The sequence below is a fragment of the Phoca vitulina genome, unplaced genomic scaffold, assembly GCF_004348235.1.
Source record: "Phoca vitulina isolate PV1807 unplaced genomic scaffold, GSC_HSeal_1.0 scaffold65, whole genome shotgun sequence".
NCBI classification, from domain to species: Eukaryota; Metazoa; Chordata; class Mammalia; order Carnivora; family Phocidae; genus Phoca; species Phoca vitulina.
The window spans coordinates 447,846-469,877 of NW_022589768.1; the positions used below are offsets into that span (position 1 = coordinate 447,846).

At 63.1% G+C, this 22,032-nt stretch overlaps 2 protein-coding genes across 8 annotated transcripts in view; one reads left to right on the forward strand and one right to left on the reverse strand.

The window, feature by feature from the left end:
* Positions 1-122: 122 nt before the first annotated feature.
* CIB2 (calcium and integrin binding family member 2) lies at positions 123-17,537 on the forward strand. Of its 7 annotated transcripts, none has more exons than XM_032392068.1 (6): positions 125-445; positions 4,766-4,800; positions 12,589-12,700; positions 14,170-14,317; positions 16,138-16,333; positions 16,499-17,537. In XM_032392068.1, exons 1-6 carry the CDS (start codon positions 395-397, stop codon positions 16,518-16,520), a joined length of 564 nt encoding a protein of 187 aa, XP_032247959.1. In that variant the 5' UTR covers positions 125-394; the 3' UTR covers positions 16,521-17,537. The 7 variants fall into 7 exon arrangements, with proteins under 7 accessions (XP_032247960.1, XP_032247959.1, XP_032247963.1 ...); XM_032392074.1 differs by lacking the exon at positions 125-445 and adding an exon at positions 956-1,007; XM_032392073.1 differs by lacking the exon at positions 125-445 and adding an exon at positions 1,074-1,158.
* An 11-nt stretch (positions 17,538-17,548) lies between these two features.
* SH2D7 (SH2 domain containing 7) overlaps positions 17,549-22,032 on the reverse strand; it is an 8,907-nt gene continuing 4,423 nt past the window's right edge. The window contains exons 4-6 of the mRNA XM_032391912.1: positions 21,622-21,825; positions 19,751-20,437; positions 17,549-18,489 (exon numbers count right to left, since the gene is read on the reverse strand). Of these exons, the coding sequence (XP_032247803.1) occupies positions 18,439-18,489; positions 19,751-20,437; positions 21,622-21,825 (942 nt within the window). The 3' untranslated portion in view covers positions 17,549-18,438. The remainder of the gene's footprint in view (positions 18,490-19,750; positions 20,438-21,621; positions 21,826-22,032) is intronic.

Here is a 22,032-nt window from a genome sequence, read left to right on the forward strand (position 1 = left end):
AAGTCTTGGCTCCTCCCGGCCTGAGGTCCTGGCCCCGCCCCGCTGGTGGCCCAGGCCCCGCCCATCCGGTGGTCCAGGCCCCGCCCGGCCGGTAGTCTTGGCTCCTCCCGGCCTGAGGTCCTGGCCCCGCCCCGCTGGTGGTCCTGGCACCATCCGGCCGGAAGTCCCGGTCGCGCCCGGCCGGAGGAGGGAAGAGGCCGGGCAGCACCTCCCGCGGCGGGAAGGGGCTGCCCCTGACGGGGTGGGTGCGCCGCACCTCGGGGCGGGGTCGCGCGGCCTCCCCCCGCCCGGCTCCCGGTCGCGCTCCCGCCTCCGGGTGGCCGCGGGGCTGCGGGGCGGGTCCGGGTGCCGCGAGCTCGGGCCCCGGCGCCCGGGCGACGGCGCAGCGGCCGCTATGGGCAACAAGCAGACCATCTTCACGGAGGAGCAGCTGGACAACTACCAGGTGAGCCGGCGCCCGCCCTCCCCTGCTTTCCGCGCCGCGTGCCGGCTGCAGACCCTGCCCCTGCCTTCAGCTCGAAGCGTGACCTTGGGCCTCAGTTTCCCCACCCTTGCGTTGAGAGCGCTTTCCAGTGGGGAGATACTCGCCGGCGCGCCTCACCCGCCTTCAGGCTCCTTGCTCTCGGCCCCAGGCTGGACGCGACCCCCTCCCCAGCCACCTGCCCCAGCGCCCACCTTGGCACGGAGTTGGCGGGTCATTAAACGCCGGCTGGAGGGAGGGTCCCCTATCCCAGAAAGCAGCCCAGGAGAGTGGGGTCCTGTCTGGGTCGGGAGTGAGGTGCATCCCCCCCAAATGCAGTTCTAAGTTGGGGGTGTCTTGTTTATCCGTAGGGGTCTCTCCCTCTGGCCCCAGCATGGAAATACTTGGAGCAAGGAGGAGGCCAGAGACCAGTCCACATCTCCTGGTCCCCGAGTCCCCCAGCAGCCACCCCCTAAGACCCTTCTAGGACCTCCTGCCTCCAGAGCCACGAAACTGTCCAGACCAGAGGTCCAAAGCCCTCCCGCCGGTGGGTGCAGGCCACGGGTGCAGGGTGAAGCCCCAGCCCAGGCCCGCGGGGGCTCTGGCCCGCCTCCCAGGCCCCTGCCCTGCCCTGTGCACTGCAGCCACCCCCGACTGTCTACAGCAACCTGGACATTCTTCCTCCTCCAAGGCCCGAGGTGATGCCTGTCCCCCCACTCCCCCGGGCAGGGCGCCCTGATTGTGCTGTGAGAGCCACGAGGCCGCCGGCTGCCTTCCCCAGTAGTTATTTTGGTAAGGGGCTGGACATGGGAGCCCTCTGATGTGGGCAGACGTAAAATACAGGCCCCTTCTCAGAAACCCTGACTGTCATTAATAGTTGTCAGCTCCACGTGAGGCCCTGAGAAGGCGCAGGGAGCCACAGTCACCGGGCACCTGCTGTGGTCCCAGGCTCTGGAACAGGGGCCCTCACAGTGGGGTGGTTTTCAGCCCCATTTCACAGCGGAGTAAACAAAGGCTGAGGCGCCAGTCAGGGCTCAAGCCCAAGGCTCTCTGCATTTGTTTGGGGGCACGGCCTGTGTGTGCTCTTGGTCTTGGGGGCCGGCCAGCCTTCTGAGAGGCCAGCAGTGTGGCGTGCTCTAGGGGAGGGCCCTAGTGGGCCAGGGAACAACAGGAGGGAATGGGGGGCTTTTGCTTTGCAAGGATCGGAGACAGTGGAGCCCTCGAGCGGGCCTAGAAGGAGGCATTCCAGGGGACCACGTGGGCACAGGCAAACAGGTAGACCATGCTCAGAAGTGAAGAGTGGCCCCGTGGGGCTGGGAGCCTGGGTTTCCACTCAGACCAGCCCGGCACTGGGTTACGCTTCGGGGCCAGGCCCAGGGTTGGGTTGTGATCCTCCCGCCAGAGCCAGGCAGACTGGGAGAAATGAGAGCTGAAGAGACCTGAGAGCCCCAGTCCCCCTCCCTCTGCTGTCCAGCCAGTCAGGGCCCCAGTTACAGCCCCCTCCCCCCCCCCCCCGCCCCCATCCACAGGAAACCTGAGAGCCCCAGTCCTCCTCCCTCTGCTGTCCAGCCAGCTCCTGGCCAGCCAGGGCCCCGGTTACAGCCTCCTCCCCTTTCCCCCTCCCCCCTCCACAGGTGCCAATGGTTCCCAAGTTCATGTTTCTCTCCAGACTTCTCTGCCTTCCTGATCAATCGATCCACCTCCCAGACCCCTCCATCTGCAGAGCAGGGCTCCCTGCCTTCCCCAGAACCCACCACTGCTGCTCTGGCCCTGCTCTGCTCGTGCTCAGGCAGCCCACATTTTCAGCTATGAGCAAGTCCCATAACTCACTTGGGGACTCCCCTCTTCTATCTCCACCTAAGGATCCAAAGCAAGACAAGAATTTGGGAATGTGACTAAAAACACCAGCAGGCTCCTCAGAACCCTGAGAAGCTTTTAAGGTTCCTGCCATATTCATCCCCCATGAGCTACTTTTCTGCAATGAGCTCCAGGCAAATAAGTCAACAGCAGAAAAAGCAAACCATCAGTTGATGAGCAGGTTCACAGCAGCTTTGTTGGTGCTCAGAGAGAGGAGAGACATTAGGTGAGGCAGGGTCAGCATCTTCACGGACACCTTCTGCAGCCTGTGGGAGGTTTATGTGCAGAGGCCTGGCTCCTCGGGCCACCTGCGCATATTGAGCATCGCGGTGTGCGAGGTATCGCGATACACAACAGCAGCAGGACGTGGTCGTGTGCGGTGCTCACGGGTGGACTCTGTTCACAGCCAGCGGACCATGGGCAAGAAGCACAGAGGCCTGGCTTGCAGTCAGCCCTTCTGGGCTGTACGTGCAGCTAAGAGCAAGCTACCAGTGTCACTGACCTCAGTTTTCCCGTCTATAGAATGGGGAGATACTGCGTGCCCCCTCCCCTCCATAGGCTAGTGATGAGGACTGAACAAAATTGGATAATCAGAGCCCCCACAGACCAGGCCTGGTCGAGGTGTGGTTCTCAGCCTGGGCTGTACGTTGCAGTCATCAGAGTAGCTTTGAAAACTCTGATGCCTGGCTCCAGACTCAGGGATTCTGCTTTAATGGATCTGGTTCGTGCTGGTGCTGGGGCTGCTGGGGCTGGGGCTGCTGGTAGAGGGCACAGGAGGTTTAAACAGCTCCCCAGGTGATTCTGCCCTAGAGCCGAGGCCCTCACCTTAGCAAGCATCGGCATCACTGGAGGTGGTAGATCTAAAGACACAGATTCCTGGCCCCCACCCCCAGAGTTTGTGATGCAGTAGGTCTGGAGTGGAGCCTGAGAATCGGGTGCTGCCCGTCCAGGAACCACGCCTTGAGGACCATTGACGTGGACAGATGTAAGTGGTTTTGATAAGGGACGAGGGTCATGTGAGAAACTTGTGTATCTTTGCTTGTAGGACCCTTGGTCAGGACCCAGATACTTTTCAACCCAGGGCAGAGGAGAGAGGAGAGGAAGCGAGGATAGGCCAGGGGGACAGAGAGCAGAAGCCAGGGCCTCTCCCCATTGGTGGTGATGCTGACACCCCCACCAGGCTGGGTGGGAGACCCTGGCCCTTCTGCTGAGCACCTTCAGGCCATAGAGCCAGCCCTGGGGCCGAGGGAGCTCTGTACCGGGAAGACTCAGCTGGGCCGCCTTTGGGGCCTGCTCCAGGGATCTGGGGACTTGAGGAAATCAGTCCGCACAATTGCCACCTGAGTCTTAGGCCTGTAGGGCAGAGCGTTCTCTGTCCATGCTGGGGGGGAGGTGGGGCAGAGGAGCTATGGCCTACAGCAAAGCCTAGCCCTCCAGGAGAAGCCCCTAGGTTTCTAGAAGGCCAAGGCCACGTGAGGGCTCTTAGTCCAACCCCTGGGTAGCAGCATGTGGCTCAGAAGGACAGACTGACTGCATGGGGCCGGCTCCCCCTCCTCAGGTCTCCCACAGGTGCCCAGTGGGACCCTGCTCAGTGTGCGGTCCAGCTGCCCCGGTGCCCGGTGGCTTCAGGTCCTGTCCAGGGCAGCAGCCGCAAGCGCTCGTCAGGGCCGGCTCTGCTCATGCCCCAGGAGGCTCGGGCTCTGCAGAGCCTAAGGTGCCGCCTGCTCTCACGGGGCAGCAGTGGGCAAAGGCAGAGGGGCCAGGCAGCAGGGATGAGAACAAAAGCCTTCCGCTGCTGGGATCTTTTCACCTCCATACTTCCCACCGTGGCCTTGCATCCAGACAAGGGCAGGACATCTGAGATGAGTTTATGACCGGGCGACCTTAGGACGTGCATGCTGGCCCCACCCTGAGAAACACCTGCCTGGGGGTCCCTAGCAGCCTCCGCCCTTCCTCTGGCCAGATGCCACCAGTCCCTCCCTGCCCGCCTGCCCCACACTCCTAGCCTCCAGGGCCTCCCTGTGTGACCTCATCTGTGCGTGAGGCTTCAGAGGCCGGGTAGATGCAGGTGTTCCCCAGCCTGTGGACCTGGGGCTCTCCGTCTCTGCGCACAGCCACCCGCACACACAGCCCCCAGAGCCACCCAGCTCGCAGTGTGGATGGCACGCCCCTGCAGCTGAGGCCCTGCAGCCCTTGTCCCTCAGGGCAGTCTGCAGTGGCATCCACCTCTGACCTCTCCATCTGCCCGTAAATGCCCTCCCCAACGCCATGCACACAGTCCCCAGCCAGGTCAGAAGCTTCAGGAAGCAGCGGCTCTTGGCCAGGGGCGGAGCAGGGCGATGGGGGAGCGGGGCGGGGGGCGGGGCAGGAGTGAGCCTTCTGTGAGGTCCCCAGGGAGAAAGGAGCCAGGGACTTGTAAGGGACTGTGTGTGTGTTTTCCCTTTGCAGGACTGCACCTTCTTCAATAAGAAGGACATCCTCAAGTAAGTGTGGCTTCTGTTCACCCTTCGGAGCTGGGACGGGGGCAGGGACTGGGACCCCCGCCTGGGCTGGGTGAGCCAGCTGGAACTGAGGAAGAGCATCCGCGAGCGCAGGCCGCCGTGAACTTGAGAACGTGCCCCCCCCCCCCCCCCGACGCCCACATCCCTCTGCCAGGAATTGGGCCTCTCCGTCCTGGGCGCCAGGCGCTGTGGTGGGTGGTTTCAGACACTCATTTAATCCTCACTGTGACCTTGTAACAGGAGAATCCTTTTATCCCCACTTTGCAGGTGGGGCTTAGCAGTTGGCCAGAGTCATGGAAGACCTGGCCTCTGACTGCAGGCCCCTTGCTATCACCGTGTCCTCGGATCTGTCAGACTAGGGGCTCCCTGTCTGATAGACTACGGGCCCTCAGGGCCCTCTGGCTCCAGCTCCAATGCCCTCCTGCTCCTGGGAGGTCAGAAGTCAAGGCCATGGCCTGCATGCCCACGCCACCCCTGAGCTGCCCACCAGGTGCTCTTCCCTTTCCAAGACAACCCCTTTCTTTGGGCTTTGATGGAAGAGATGAAGGGTTGGCAGCTTAGAGCCCCAGGACCAGACAGTGGGCCAGGAAACCTGGCCCCAGCTTCCAGGTGGCATTAAAAGCCAGCAGGGTCACAGGACTGCTTTCCCTGGAGGTCGATGGGCAGGCTGGGGTAGAGCCTGGAACAGCTTCCCGGGCCTGCTGTGCTTTGTCACTGTCCTGAACACTCTGTTCAGACGGGCAGTGTCCTTTCTCCTCTGCCCAGGCTGCTCTTCCAGCCTGTCCGCTGGGTAGCTGGGGACACCCACATCCACCCCCCTGGAGAGGCAGGGTGGGGGGCACAGGCCCCAGGCTGTGGCATCTGCAGACCAGGGCTGCTCCCACTTGCCAGCTCTGTGGCCTTGGGCAAGCTGGGAGCCTTGCCGAGCCTCCGTCTCTCCTGTAAAGTGGGGACCATGATGCATGCCTCGCCGCGTGGCTGACAGGCAGGAACACCAGGGAGTGGTGTTTGGAACACGGGATTTGGTCTGTGGCTTGAGTGATGCGTGGGGTGGGGTCCCCATCTGGACAGGACGGCACTCAGAACTGCAACAGCAGCCGTTGCCGGTGGCATCGCTGTGGCACGTCTTGGCACGGACCCTCCCGGAAGCCTCGTCGCATCGGTTCTCTGTGTGGGAGCCCCCACCGCCGCAGTGGCCACACCCAGGCTGGGCTTCGGAGGCCCATGGCTGTTTCCGCTCTGGCAGCAAGAGCTTGTCCCCCCCGCCTGGCATCCGCTTCTCCACCTCCTCCACCCACCACATTCCTGCACCCCGTTCATGCCCACCGCCACCTGCTCCATGAGCGCCCCCCAACCCCGCCAGCCCCACACTCCTGCTGCTGCTCTCCCGGCGTCCTGCGGGCTCAGGTGCCCGGCTCCCTGCGAAGTTGCAGTCGGCCAGGACCCAGGTTCCCCGCGCTGTCACTGGGTGCAGTATGTTAGCCCCCAGTGAGCGCCGGAAGATCGCATGGCTGAGGACCCATTGAGTTGCCCTGAGAGAACGTTCCCGGTTCGGAGCTGCAGGGCCAAGGACACAGGCCTGCTTCACTCCACCCCCACTTCCAGTGGTCTTCCTGGGAGCAGCGAGGCTGCCCGTGGGGACAGGGTGGTACAAAGGCCAGGCCAGGGATTAGACTAAACCTGGTATGTCTTTGGGGGTGTCCCTTGTCCCTTGGCAGATGGGGGGACCTCCCTACCCACAGCCCTGGGCTGCCCAAATCTGAGCCCTCTGAACCCTTCAGCAGCCCAGCCGCTGTAGCTCCACCCAAGCCCAGACCGGGCCTGGGGTGCAAATGGGGAGAGGACCCCCCCTCACCCTCCGGCAGCTGGATGGCCCTTCCTGATGCAGCTTGCTCTGGTTAATTCAGCTCTGCCACAGTGTTCGCACTCACTGGGGTGTTCACACTCACTGGGTGTTCGCACACACTGGGGTGTTCACACTCACTGGGGTGTTCGCGCTCACTGGGGCATTTGCACTCACTGGGTGTTCACACTAGGTGTTCACACTGGTGTGTTTGCACTCACTGGGTGTTTGCACTCACTGGGTGTTCACACTGGTGTGTTTGCACTCACTGGTGTGTTTGCACTCACTGGGTGTTCACACTCACTGGGTGTTCACACTGGGGTGTTTGCACTCACTGGGGTGTTCGCACTCACTGGGTGTTCACATTCACTGGGATGTTCGCACTCACTGTGTGTTCACACTCACGGGTGTTCGCACTCACTGCGTGTTCGCACACACTGGGTGTTCACACTCACTGGATGTTTGCACTGTTCACACTGGGTGTTTGCACTCACTGCGTATTCACACTGGGGTGTTCACACTCACTGGGGTGTTCGCACTCACTGCATGTTCACACTCACTGCATGTTCGTACTCACTGGCTGTTCACACTCACTGGAGTGTTCACACTCACTGCATGTTCACACTCACTGGGGTGTTCACACTCACTGCATGTTCACACTCACTGGGGTGTTTGCACTGTGTGTTCACACTCACCGGGGTATTTGCACTCACTGTGTGTTCGCACTCACTGCGTGTTCACACTCACTGCATGTTCATGCTCACTGGGTGTTCGCACTCACAGTGCTTCCTCTGCAGAGTGGTCTTGTCAGGAGGAAGACCTCTATGCCGGGAGCCCTGGGGCCTGCTGGGGGGCACTGTGGAGATGGCAGTGCTCCCTGGAGCGGTCGCCCCCCGCCCCGGGCCCCTGTGGCTGGGAGGGCCAGGGCGACCGTGGTGGTCAGCACAACACAGGGCTGCCTGTGGCCTTGTGGCCCACCCACGTGCCCGCAGGAAGGGTGGTGAGACCAGGCAGCGCGTGGGATTAATGTCTCTGGAGAAAGCACGATAGCTCTGTTCCGGTTTTGACCCCTTCACTTTTGTCCAGCCTTCTCTCTGGGCCCCAGCAAGGGCCAGCGGGACGTACCAGGGCCCACCTACCCTTGCCAGGGGGGCCCTCTCCACTGGTCGAATCTCAGGGCCAGGCAGGGCACCTGAAGCCAGAGCCCAGAGAGGGCAAGGAGCAAGGACCAGCTCAGCAGTGCGCACAGCAGGTCAGCAGCAGAGCTAGGCCCCAGAGCCAGGGCCCCTCCCAAGGACCTTCCAGTGCCGCTCCCCCCGGGCCCGCCACACCTGCTGAGCTGCACCCCAAGTACTGACCAGATGGCGGGGAGGTAACCTGAGGAGCAGTGGTTCTTTGCAGCCTGGGGCCCAGCCCTCTGGCAGCCATGGCTCATAGATAACCTCTGGGCAGGTCCCGCCCCGGCCCCCGCCCCCCGTGGACCCAGGGCACAGCTCTCCCACCCCCCCACTGAGCCTGAGCGGGCAGCGCCCCCCCCCCCCCCCCCCCCTCCGCCCGGGGGGGGGGCGCCCCCCCCCCCCAGCTCTCTTCCTACAGGTGTGAGGATGTGCTCTGACTCCCCTCTGCCCCAGTGAGCCTGTCTCCCCAGTACGGGGTGCCCCGGGGTGCTCGCCTGCACGTGACTTTATTGTGCCGTGGCTTCTCCGCCTTGGACAGACCCTGTGTGGTCTGCCTTAGTTACTTAGATGTTCTATGTTCTGTGACACATGACGGCACAGGGAAGTTCGAAAACAGAGCCGGTCAAGGGAAGAGAAAACACGAGCTGTAATGCAGCCCCTCGGAGATCATAACCATGACCCTGTCTGTGGATAGAACCTTGTGCCGTCTGTCAGACCAGTATTGTTCCTTCGTGTGTGTTTATCAAAAATTCGTACCGTGTTGCTTTATAATTTGCTTAAAATTGCTCTTCCTTAGGCAAACTGTAATAACAGGTGAGAAGAATGATCTCGCCACGTCCTTAGTTCATGTAGTTGGACACCAGGTGTTCACGCCGCCCTTAGAGTTAGTGCTGCAGCGAGTGGAACCCACAGCTCTGGGACCATTTCTTTCTTTTTTTTTTTTAAGATTTTATTTGTTTGACAGAGACAGCGAGAGAAGGAACACAAGCAGGGGGAGTGGGAGAGGGAGAAGCAGGCTTCCCGCTGAGCAGGGAGCCCGATGTGGGGCTCGATCCCAGGACCCCGGGATCATGACCTGAGCCAAAGGCAGACGCTTAACGACTGAGCCACCCAGGCGCCCCTGGGATCATTTCTTTGGGATGCATTTTCAACAGGTTTCTGGATCAAAGGGATAGACATATTTAAGGCTTTTGATTTTTACTGCTGACGCCCCCCACCCTGCCCGCGTCCGCACCGCCAGCCGCCCCGTCACACTGGCTGGTGTATCATTGTCTTCTGTCCCCCGATTGTGCACTGATGGTCCCAGTCGGGCCACACGCGCTGTAAATAATGGAGCCCCCGTCGGTGGGGTCGCTCCCAGGTCCTGTGGGGACTGCTCCAGCGGCTCGTTGCCTTGGGCGGATCCAGCTTCTTGCAGTGTTTTAATTTGTACATTTTGGCAACTACAGTTTGGATTACTGTTTTAATTTAATCATTGTTATGCGCAAGCTGGGCCCAAATGTGGACCGCCAACCAGTGCGCGACTTCCAGAAGAATCCGTTCCTCCCGGTGATTTCCAGTGCCCTGTCACGGACCACCCTCCCTCACACGTGCGCCTGTCTGCGCCCCAAGGTGACCTGCTCTTCCTTCCAGCTGTTCCCACACCTGAGGGGCCGACACCCCAGAGGCTCTGGCTTCAGGGCCGTCCCCACTCTCCTGCCTTTATTCTGCCACGCGGACTTCTGAGTCAGGTCGGCTAGTTCTCAAATGAACCCGTTGCAGGTTGCGGTGAAGGTTGTGTTCATTGTGCACAAAAGTGAAGCCGTGGTTGTCACCACTCCGGGATTCCAATCAGGAAGATAGCGGCACTTACCCCACCCCCTGAACGCTTCCTGTCCGTTTACACACTTGGAGTTTATTTTATACTTTGTTGTTTTGGGGCGTCTTGGTGGCGGATGCTGGTACATAGAAAACTATCTGGTGCAGAGGGCTGCTGAGCCCTTTCTCATCCAGATGGTTTTTAAACTGCTTAAGCTTAGTTTTGGCGAACAGTTTGCCCCTCCTTTCCAGCATTTCCCTACGCCGCCTGTTTCCCTCGCTGGCCACGGTGACCAGCACTCCCGGGCGTCCCGCGTTTCTGGGGTCCGGTAGGTGCGTTTAAGTGGGGTGCTGGGTGTTGGCGTGGGATACAGCAGCCTTTTGTTTCCGTTCTACTAAGGATTTTAAGCTTTATGACTGATAAAAATTAATACTTTAAAAATGCGTATTTCTGTTAATAAATACTCCAAAAATGCAAGCAGTCGGGCAGTGGGTGAAGGAGGAAGTGTCAGCCAGCCCCTCTCCTCACTCCTGTCTGCCCCCACCTGCGGGCGCCAGGCTTTGGGCGCCATGGCGTGCATGCTTTGGGGGGGGTTTTCCTGTGTTCGTACAACCATCCAGTCATAAGTGCAGCTACCAAGTTAATAAAAATATTTTTTTACCTATTGATATGACGTGTAGTCACAGATTCCCGAACATCCTCGTATTCCTAGTGGAAATCCTGCGTGGTCTGAATGCGTTCATCTTCCGGTACCGTTGGACCTGACGTACCCGTGTCGTATGAGCTGCTGGCACCTGTGTGTGTAGGTGCTGCCGGTCCGTTTTGGATGCTGCCCGTTGGGTTCAGCCGGCAGGGTTCTTGCTAACTTTCTGAAATAAGCGGGCAGGCTCTTACCTGTCTGCCCCGTGCACTGGGGTCAGCCCTGCTCCCAGGCCTGAGGGCGGGACCGACGGCGGGACCAACGGCCTCCGTGAACTCAGCGGGGCCCTGCGCTGGGAGGGGGTAGCAGGGACGCAGTTCCTTGTTTGGAGTTTCTCCCACAGTGATTCAGACTTCCAAATTCTCTTCGAGTTTTCCTAAAAAGAAAAAAAAAATGGTCATGTCAGTTGGTCCTAGAGTCAGGGCAGAAGTTGGCCTCCCCACCCCAGGGACACGCCAACCTGCCAGCCCTGCGCCCCTCTCCCCAGCCCCCCTGGCGGGGTGCCCCTGACGGGCAGGCAGCTGAGGGCCGGGTCGCTTTCGTAGCACCACCCTCTTGGACCCCACACGTGAGGACAGTAGGGGGGAAGGGAAGTTGACTCGCCCGTGGGTCAGCCCACCAGTGAGCGAGGTGTGGGCTCAGCCGCCACCTGACTTGACCCCACGGGACCTTGGAGGGGTCGGGCGATGCCCAGGAGCACGCAGCATGGGGGGGGGGGGGGGGCAGTGTAACAGTTGGAGGTTGAACACACCCATCAAGGACACGACACCGGTTGCATAAATTGTGATATGGAAGCCCGGTTCTGGTTCTGTGTTTGGGGACAGTAACGCAGAAAGCGAGAGCAAAGAACGCCCTTGACTGCCCCCTGGTGGGGAGTCCGGCTTGGTCCCGTCACCCCGCGCTCTGTTCACCCGCTCCTGCCCAGGGCACGGGCTTCCGCTTGTTTCCCCTCCAGCTCTGTTTCTAAGCCACGGAGCTTTCTTGTGATTTCAGGACGTTTACGGGGATCTGTGGCCGACAGCGTGCTCGCGGCACTTTGGCACTTTGCTCTGAGCCAGGTGTCCATGGGCTGGGAGGAGGGGCCAAATGGTTGGAACCCGGAGAGTCTTGGGTTCGAGTCCCGGCCCCACTGCTCACTGGCTGGTGTGCTGGGGCAGGCACTTAACCCTCGGAGCCTCAGTTTCCTCCCCTGAGACAGTGGAGAGGGTGACACCCGCGTCTCAGGGTGGTGTGGGGGTGACACCGAGTCGCCCACACGGGGGACTGGCCCAGAGCGGGGCACAGGTGAGCACTCAGTAGACAGGGCTCTTGTCACCTGCGTGAGCCAGGCACGTACCTCCACGCTCCGCTGGAGAGGGCTGGGTGGCTGTGCTGACGGGCCTGCCACAGGGTCGGCCACTTGCAAGAAGACCAGGCTCTGGCGGAGCAGGGCAGGTGGGGCCCGGAGCTCTGGGTCCACTTTGAGGCCATCCCCGACAGTCCTGGGCCTCACCTGGGGCCTCACCTTGGGCCAGGAACCCGCCTCAGCCCCTGCTCCGTGCCCCTCCTAAGTTGAACTTGTCTGGGGCTGGGAGTTGGCGCTCTTGTCTGGGCTGTTAGGGGTGTGGTCCCAGGGACACGGGCAGAAGAGGCCTGGATAGCCGGGACGGCTGGGCGCCCAGAGAGGTGGGAGGGGCTGGGGACGGGCCCAGGGCCCGGGGGCCGTTCACAGGGGCTTCCTGTGGGTGTGAGTGGGGGCGGGGGGGACAGGGCAGCAGACGGCTGGGGCTTCGGCAGCCTTAGGCCTGGGCGGAGTGGTGAAGAGCTCCTGCTCTGGACTGCAGGCCTTCGCTCCCGCCACGGACCCCGATGGCTGTAGTTGGGTGGTCCTAGACAAATGGCTCCTAGCCTCCTCAGGCCCCGGTTTGCTGAGCTGTGTATCTGCGCCCCCATGGGGAGCATTAAATGAGGTGACATGCCTAGCACATAGAAGGCCCTTACGGGAGCCCAGAGGGGGACACAAAAGGTCTGGTTGCAGACCCCTGCAGGTGGGGGCCGGCCTGGTGGGGGTGGTGCGAAGGGCCAGGGCGCGACCTGCTTCTCAGCACAGGGGTCCGGGCAGAGGCGGCCTCCCTCACAGGTCCCACACCCTGTGGGCAGAGCAAGGGCCCGTTGGGGGGTGCTGGGTAGGAGCCCGGTGCAGGTGGAGCAGCACGGCAGCTGGGGGCTCCGGGGCTGCACCCCCCACCCTTCCCCTCTGCCTCCCTCGCAGGCTCCACGCACGATTCTACGAGCTGGCCCCCAACCTCGTCCCCATGGACTACAGGAAGAGTCCCATCGTCCACGTGCCCATGAGCCTCATCATCCAGATGCCGGAGCTCCGGGTACGAGAGAGGCCGCTGCTGCCGGGCAGGTGGGCTGGGGGGCTGGCAGCAGACGCCCCCACACCCGGGTTGAGGCCGGCTCCACCCTCCGAGGCTCACTGAGCCTGTCTGTGCCTGCTCGCTCCCCTGCGCCCTCTGAACACGTGAGCTGCGCCGCGGGGGCTGCCTGGGGGGCTGTGCTCGCCCGCCCGCCCCTTTGTGGAATGGCCAGTCGGCTCTGCGTGGCGGAACTTGTCTGCTTTTTTTTTTTAAGATTTTATTTATTTACTTGAGAGGGAGAGAGCGAGTCAGGGGGAGGAGCAGAGGGAGAGGGACAAGCAGATGCTGAGCACGGAGCCCGACGTGGGGCTCGATCTTACGACCCTGGGATCATGATCCGAGCCAAGTCCAAGAGTCCCACACTGAACCGACCGAGCCCCCCAGGCGCCCGCTTGTGTCTGCCTTTTCAGATGATTCTCTGTCTCCGCCTTGTCTGGCTTTCGCCTGTCACCTCAGGCCATCCCCACCAGCCCTTCTCAGACCTGCCGATCTTGTCAGAATGCCGCTCGGGGTCAGCAGGTCTGGGTGGGGGGGGCCGAGATTGTTTTCCAGCTGACGCTGCTGGACCTCACAGCACGTGTATGTTCGACAGGAAAGTTTCCCTTCATGAGTTCCTTGCCCACAATGCGTCCAGTGCCCGCCAGGGGTAAGGAAGACCGGCATTCGGGGCACAACTGCCTCCCGCTGTGGGACTTGGCCAGGAGCCTTTCTCCAGGCCTTGGATGTGTGACTCGGGGTCAGGGCACCACGTGGCGTCCTTTCAGGCCCATGTCCCGGCTTGACCTCCATCCCCAGGGACAGTGAGGCCCAGGCTTGGCCCTGGCACGTGCCCGCCAGCCTAGAGAAGGGCCTGAGCTGTGGCCTGGAGGTCGATGCAGGGGCATGGGGCCCTCTGGCAGTCGCCACGCAGGTGGTTTCTGAGCCTTCTTGGCTCGGCACGGAGTGGGGGTGGCCAAGTCCAGTTGGGGTGGGGACTCTAGGAAGAGTGAGCCCTGAGAGACCTGGGACGAGAGGACGGAGTCGGGGGTGCAGCTCCCGGAGCAGGAGGCCCCGAGCGGGCTGATGATGGCCTGGGCTCTGACTGGCCCTCCGAGTCTTGCTGCTTGTCCCGGCCCCTTTCTCCAAGCCTTGGGGGCCCCACTTCTGCCTCCCACGACCCTGGCCTGACCCGGCTTAGCCCAGGGCTGCCCATGCATCCCTCTGGACAGCAGGGTGGCGCCAGCTCTGCTCGTAACCGGGGAGCCCCGCGCCCGGCCTTGCGCCCCCCAGCCGTCCCCTCCCCACCCCCCCCAGCCAGGCAGGCCCAGCTCTCATTCCCACTGCGCGGGCTGCCGTGGGGGCTCAGAGGGCTTAGCTCACTCGTCCGAGGCCTCTGTCCCGTGCTCTCGGTCACCCGGCACCCACACCACCGCTGTGGCTGTTTCCTGCAGGAGAACCCCTTCAAGGAAAGGATCGTGGAGGCTTTTTCTGAGGACGGCCAGGGGAACCTCACCTTCAACGACTTCGTGGACATGTTCTCTGTGCTGTGCGAGTCGGCTCCCCGGGAGCTCAAGGCAAACTATGCCTTCAAGATCTACGGTAGAGGCCTGGAGGGCACCTGCGGGGGGTCCTGGGAGTGGGGGGGTCCGTGGACACCACAGTGGGGGTGGGCGTGCCCCGTGGAGAGAGCAGCAAGGAGGTGCCAGGCTTCCACGGGGTGAGACACCAGCGCTGTGAGCCCAGGGGGGTTGCAGGTCAGGCTGCGAGGAGCCAGCCGAGGAGCTTGGACCGGGTGCCCGGGGCTCCGGGGGGGCAGGGCAGTTCCGGGTCTGGACGCGTGAGCCAGAGGCCGGGGGCTGGAGAGGGCGCCTGTGGAACAGCAGCAGGGCTCCCAGGGCCACGGTCACGCCAGCCCCAGAGGAGAGAACTTCACGTGGCTGGCCTGCCCTCCCATGGGGACACCGAGTTCTAGGGAGAGCCAGGCCGGTGCTAGCAGAAGAGCCACGCAGACCTGCTTGTCCCAGCACCTCTGACCAGCCCGTGGCTGCGGGCCTCTCCAGCTGTTTCATTCTGTAGCGGCCATGCCCCTTTCGGAGGCCTGGTCTGGGCGCACGCGGCACCCCCTTGTGCGTGTGCATCAGGGATGGTGGCAGTGGGCCCACCGTCCATGAGCTGCGCCCCACTGCACCCATCACCCTCCAGCCTCGGACCCCTGGCATCGCGCGTGGGGCATCGCGCGTGGGGCAGGCTGTCGTCTGCAGCGAGGGGCGTGGGGGCAGGCGGGGACAGGTATGGGGGCACCCAGGCTCCCTGCTGCCCCAGCTGTGGAACAGCGGGAAAGGCAACTGGGACACGGGGTTTGGTGCTGGGGAGAGTCGCGGCCTGACTCGCAGCAAGGGTCACCCCCTTCCTGGGCCTCAGCTCCTTCCCATCAAAGGGGCCCAGGAATCCAGCCGGCCAGTCAGCCGGCACATCTCCGCAAAGCGTCCTGGCACCCCTGGGGGGGTGGAGGTCAGTCCCACCGGGCCTGTCCCAGAGGCAACCGCGGGCCGGTGCCGAGGTGGGCCGTGCGGGTACCTGCCAAGGGGCTGGCTCTGGGGTCCAGCCCCGACCAGGGGTGTCCCTTCGGGTCACGTGCCTCTGCAGGACCCTGTTTCTTCATCCGTGTGTGAACCTGGACCTACTGCTCGGCTTGTGTAGGCGGTGCCGCGAGGCAGAGCGCGTGCCGTTCGGCCGGCCGCCACGCTCTCCATCACTCCCCGCGTGCCGGGGTGTGGCCCGCCGTGGGGGCTCGGCGGTGGGGGGCGGAGGTCTGAAAGCCCCCCGGAGGTGGTGTTTGATCTGAAACTTGGAGGACAAATGGGCATTTGCTGGCCCGACGGGTGGGAGGGGCGGAGATCTGGGAGCTGAGCTGCAAGCAGTGGGCAGCGTGTTGTGTCACCGCCGCGAGCCGTGTGGCCGTGCTTCAGGCAGTGTGGTGCCTTCTGCCAAGTGGGATCAGACCACGCAGCTGCTCTGTGCACGGAGACCGGCCTGGGCCTCCTTCCCAGGGCTTCCGAGTCTCCTGACCACCGCCGCGCCTGGCAGGGGGCTGCGAGTGCAGTTGAGAGAACGTGGCCGTGGGGGGTGAGCGCTTCGTGGCAAACAGGCCCGGTCAGCATCCTGGCTCCCCCTCCGAGCAGCCCTCTGACCTTGATTCAGTGGCTTGGCCTCCTGGGCCTGTTTCCTCCACTCCAGAGGGAACATAGGGCCCACTGCGGGCTGTGGCCAGGAGGGCCAGGTTTGGACCTGTGACCATCATGGGGTCTTACGGGGGTGAGTGTTGGCTCGTCGGATGTGCTGTTCATCCTGGGCCGGGGCACCGGGGGCGGGATGTCGGGGGGAGCCCCGGCCTGAGCACCCCCTGTCCCCGCCCGCAGACTTCAACATGGACAACTTCATCTGTAAGGAGGACCTGGAGCGCACGCTGGCGCGGCTCACCAAGTCGGAGCTGGACGAGGACGAGGTGGTGCTCGTGTGTGAAAAGGTCATCGAGGAGGCCGACCTGGACGGCGACGGCAAACTGGGCTTCGCGGACTTTGAGGACATGATTGCCAAGGCCCCCGACTTCCTCAGGTGCGGCCCCGCGGCTGGGGCTGGGCTCCCTGGGGACAGCTGGGCCCACCGCCCGCCCTCCCTGCCAGAGGAGGTCAGCTGTGTCCTCCGCGTCCTCCTAGGGGACTGTGCCCTGGGCCGGGGGCCAGTGGGCTTTCTGCTGAGGGGCCCTTCTTCTCTTTCCAGCACCTTCCACATCCGGATATGAGGACACTGCCGAGGGCGCAGGGGCCCTGAGGCCAACCATCTGGGTCTGCTGTCTACACGAGTGTGACCTCTGAGCTGTCCAGAAAAGAGGCTGCGGCCTCTGGGGTTAGACCCACCAACATTTTCTTGGCCCTTTCAGCAAAAAATCCTTAACCAGGGAAGGCGGGTGTGGGGAGCAGGGCCCTTCCCAGGCCCCGCCACAGGCCCTCCCTCTGTGCCGCCGAGCCCCCCAGACCGCAGTCCTCTCCCTGTCAGAGACGGCCCCACTGGGAGGGGAAGGCAGAGACCTCACGGGGCAGGGGATACGGACGTGTCCCAAGTGCTGGGCAGGCGTCCTGATGGCCCAGGGCAAAGTGAAAAGGGAAAGAGGACAAGGTTTCACGAGCTATGCAGTCTTTCTCCAAAACCCACAGCTGGGCTGCCCCCCAGCCCCACCTGGTCCCCTTCGCCCCCGACCCCCCCCAATGTGAAGCTGTGTGCACAGTGGGCCAAGGGCTCTGTCCCTGTCCCTGAGGCCTGGGCACCACACCCCCTGCCCCCCCAAGATGTGGAATTCTCACTGGTGCGTGCTGTCCACACATTTGTGAATTCCCAGTAGTAAAGCACTTGGACGTCCCCGTGCTCTGTCTGCCGACATTAGGACGTGCTCAATGGTCCCTTGCTCTTGCTCCTTGAAATCCCATCACTAGTGGGTCACCTCTGGGTCACCTCTGGGTCAAGCGTCGCCTTCCTGTTTTGGGCACTAACGTTTATTTCGATGCTTATGCTTTTAAGAGGGAGACACATTGGCACCCCGAATCTCCAGGTGAGCCCCACAGGGGACGTTAGGTGAGAACCGTGCCCGTTTCCCTCATGACAGTGGTGATTGTGGTGAGAATCTACGGAGCACTAGGCCCGAGTCAGACACGGGGCTGCTCGCCCTGCTCTCAGTCCTACGAGGCCCCTGGGAGGCAGGCGCTCTCCCCCGCTCTTCAGGGGGGAGGCTGCTAGGGGAGATGCCCCCACAGGTGTGAGCCGGGCCAGGGGACAGGGCGGGAGGGGTGGGAGCCACGGCGCTCTCTGGGGACGGTCAGTCTGTGTTCCACCTCCAGTGCTGGAGGCCCGGGCGGGAGCCGCACACCAGCTGCTCCCCCAGCCACAGGTGGGGACGCGCGGGGAAGAGGGGAAGTGGGACCAAGCAGGAAGGACCCTGGGGGACGGGAATCCAGGGAGAGCGGACACGTGAGTGCCCGTGTCCAGAGCTGCTGTGTGGGCCTCATGGGAGCGGTCTGAGAGCCGCCCCTCGGGGCAAGACTGGCGGAGGCAGAGGGCAGGGAGAGTGACCTGGTCATACAGCGATGGGCAGTCCGTGCCCACCGGCTGGCCCCAGAAACGCCCAGGAGTGCGTCCCAGGCGGACCCCAGGCAGCCAGGCTTGGGGTGTGTGCTCAGGCGCTGACCGTGACCTCAGGCGGCTTGCTCCTCTGTGGGCCTTGGTCTCCCCGTCTGCCGCGCAGAGGGGCTGGATGAGGGCCTGGCCAGCCTGTGTGGCAAAGCTGTGATAAGGCAGGGGGCAGAGGAGGGCCAAGGGGCCTGCTCCTGGGAGCCCCGCGCCTCCGGGCAGGAACTCTTGCCTCAGAGGCCTCTGCCCCCCGCGGCTGGGAGGGCCGCCCGGTCGGGAGATGACTCAGGTCTCAGTCCGCCCTAGCCCGGCGTCGGCCATGTGCTCCGTAGGTGACCAGGGAGCCCAGGCCTCAGAAGTTCGTCTTGGGGATGGGGGTGCTGACCCTGCCTGTGGTCAGTCCCCCGCCCCTCCAGCCCTGACCCCCACCCCCCCGGGGGAGAGCGAGGGGCACTGGGGAAGCAGGGGTGCCTTCAGGGGGGGGGCACAGCCGGGTCCCAGGAAGCCCACCGGTGAGCTGCTGGGAGGAAGCCCGGCGCTCAGGACTTGTGCTTCTTGTCAGTGAAGAAGATCCTCCGGAACTTGTCAGGCTGCAAAGAGGGAGGACATACTGGAGCCTGGAGGCTCTGGACAGAGAGAGGCCCAGCATTGGTTGGAGGCTGGGGCCCATGCCCGGGAAAGGCCAGCTTGGAGTATTGCTGGTTGTTCACGAGCCTCACGGTGCCAGAAGTTCCACGTCCAGCCCCCCCACCCCCACCCCATTCTGAATGAAGGACCTGACTCTTCTGAGAAGGCTAACGGGAGGAGGCCGAAGGGGTGGAGAAGCAAGCCCCAGCCCCTCCTTCCCTCACTGGAGGGCCCCAGGGTCCCCTAACTCCCAGAGCTCTCTGGTGCAGCAGGGCCCTAGGCGGGTGGGAGTGGGCTGGTCCCTGGCGGCGTCGGACCAGAGAGGATGTGGGGCTTTGCAGCCGGGGCATGTGGCTTCGGGGTTCTGCGAGGGCCTGCCTTCGGGCGGGGCCTCTGGTCCCAGGAGAGTCAGGACCTCAGTGGCTGCACCACACCGGGTAAACGCCCCATCCCGGGATGTGCGGGAAGGCCTTTCAGCTGGGAACTTGGGTTTCACTGCCCAGACCTCGAGAGGGTCTGCATGTGCCGAGATCCGAGGCCATCCCCATGGAGAACGGACCCTCCCTGCTCACTGGCTCAGGGTGCAGGCAGAGTGTGCTGGGGCTGAGGGTGCCTGGGCCCCGTGGGAGCCCCTGACCACCTCCCTCCGCCCTCCTGACCTCCACTTCTCCTGTCCTCCCTCCTGTCAGAGACCCCCCGAAATGGCAGCTCTGTTCAGTGTCTCTGGGCGGTGTCCTGAGCACAGGAGCATGTCTAGTGTTGCCCTTTGGGCAGACTCTTAGCGATGAAGAAAGGGAGGTCCTGGTCAGTTGCTAAATGAGAATACGGGATGCCCAGTGAAATCTGAATTTCAGATAAATGAGGAGTAATCGCAGTATTTGGAACATACTCTTGGGGAGAGTTGTTGCCAGGGAAACTGGGGGGTGGCTGAGCCATGACGAGGGCCAGGGCAAGTACGGCCTGGAGCCAGGGTCCCTTGTCCACCTGTCAGAGTGGCCAGGAGAGGGCAGGAAAACCTGGTCTGCAGAGAAAGCCCCCAGAAGGGCCTAGAAGCCCCCACCTTACATCCAAGCTAAGCAACAGCCCCTCCCACCACCTCCAAGCATATGTTACTTCTGGAAAATTCTGGGCCCCTCGGGACAGCAGCAGTGACCTGGCCTGCTTGTGCATGAGGGCCACTGATCCCTCCTACCAGCGGCCACCCCCGCCCACTGTGGAGCCCACCTTGTGTGTCCGTCCAGTCTCCTTGCTCCTGGCTGCTGGGGTTTGTTCATAGGTGTTCCTGGGCTCGGGGAGCTCCGGGGCCCCTGAGAGCCTCTCATAGCTGTGGTCTGTGGGTCCTGGCGGCTTGCTAGATGGAGGACTGGTCCCGGGATCGGAGGGCCTGGCTGGGCCCCCCCAGCGCACTGGGACCTCCGCATAGGCACTGCCTTCTTGGTCTGGCACGTCCCTGGGCTCTGATGGGGGACCTGCTGTCTGTAGGAACTCAGAAGTGTCTGCAGAGCTGCCCTGGGAGCAGGGCTGAGCCCTGTGGCTCAGCTTCAGAGACCCCTGGCTCCAGGGGGCAGCCGAGGATCCCAGGGCCTCAGAAGCAGCGGGCAGGAGGTGGCCCCAGGGCATGGGAGGCCCCGTAGGACCCTGCTCGGGGCACACCTCAGAGAGGGCAGGCCCTGGGCCATCAGGCCTGTTCTGGCCTCCAGCCGAGAGTGTCCTCCGCGGCTCCTTGCCTGGGGACCTGGGCTGGCTGCCAGCTGGGGCTGGCCCGGGCCTGCCGGATGCCTCTGCGCCCAGGCCCAGCCGTGCCTGGTTCACCTTCCTCAGGTCTGAGTAGATGGTGTTGCTGGAGCTTCCGAAGGACTCGCTCAGAGCGGAGGCGCTCCTCTCAGGGAGGGGAGGCACCCCGACGGGGACCTGGGGAGACAGAGGCAGAACCTCCAGAAGGCCCCCCCGTCGCTAAGATGCCCTCAGGTAAACACAGGCTCTCGGCACGCCGCGGCCCCGTCGTGGCTCCGTTTACCTCACTGTCACGTGTGAAGGTCCCCGCCAGGCCCCACACTCCCCGAGTCTAGTCTGTCCTTGGCATTCGAGGCCAGCGGGAACCACCCAAGCTCATCCTGCTCTGTCCTCCCTCCAGAGTGGTCCACTGGCTCCTCAGGGCCCCCCAAGCCCACCTGCTCACGGCCCCCCTTCAGAATAGGCCATCGCCCCCAGGCTGTCATTTCTGTGTTATTCCCTAAACGTCTGCTGGGCACCAGCTGCGTGCCAGACACTGTCCTGCGTGGCGAGGACTCGATGGGCCGCAAGGCCAACTCTGGACGTCTCCCTTCTAACCTGGGACCTGGGCAACAGACCAGTCTGCTGCATGGGTTTGTGTGCCTACAGACCCACGATAGCATGTCACAAGATGGTGAACGGTCCGGTGGTGATCGGTACCATGAAGAGGAGCAAAGCAGGGCAACGGGACAGACAGAATGACAGGTGGGGAGGGGTCTTTCCTGCAGCCTTGGTGGCCCTTCTGGAGAGATGACACGCAAGCAGAGAAAGGAGTACGAGCCGCTAGCTGGTAGGAAGAGCATTGCAGCAAAGACACAGCAAGTGCAAAGGCCCTGGGGTGGGAGCAAGGTTGGTGTGTTCTGGGAAGATGACAGTGAGGCTGGAGAAGAGTGAGCAGAGGGGAGGTAGCAGGGCCCCTGGTGAGGCCCCCCGTGGACCCCGGGGAAGGCCTCAGGTTGTTTCTAAACGTGAGGAGAGGCCTCGGCCTGCTGTGATCTACTGTATAGGAGGAAAATCTTTCTGAGCCCCTCCCAGGAGGTGCCGTGGACGGAAAATATCAACTCACAGGCCCCACCTCCCCCCCCCACCATAGTTTAGAGCAATTTCAGGCATTTCTTACCCATTTTCTCATTCAAGCCTCAGAGGAACCGTAGGAATGGTAAACTGAGGCACACAGCTGGAAAGGCCCAGCAGGGGCTAGAGCACACCCAGCTGGCCAGACGCAGGCCCTGGGGTGGGTGAGCCCGCACCTTTCTGGGCCTGGTGCTCCCACCCCGCAGCCTGGCGCGGCGCCGACCCGAGGGGCCCAGAATGCTGCTCACCGCCTCCTCAGAGAAGCTGCAGGAACTCGCATCCGGACTCTTCTTGGTGTGGAGGGAGGGGACCTGCGACTTCAGGCAGGGCCAAGGGCTGGCAGCCTTGTCTGGGGCCACCAGGGGCGATGCTGAGGCAGGTGGATTTTCCAGGCCCAGACTGGTGTGCTGGAGGCCCAGGGAGATGGCATCATATAGATCGTTGTCCTCCGGCTGGGGGCGGGGGGTGGGTGCACAGCGGGTGTGTGGTCATGCACCCCACTCTGGCCTCCATGGCCTGCCAGTGACGGCCGGCCAGGGACCCACACACGCCCCCCAGGTCCCCGACCCCAGGGAAGGGCCGACACACGCCCCCCACGTCCCCGACCCCAGGGAAGGGCCGACACACGCCCCCCACGTCCCCGACCCCAGGGAAGGGCC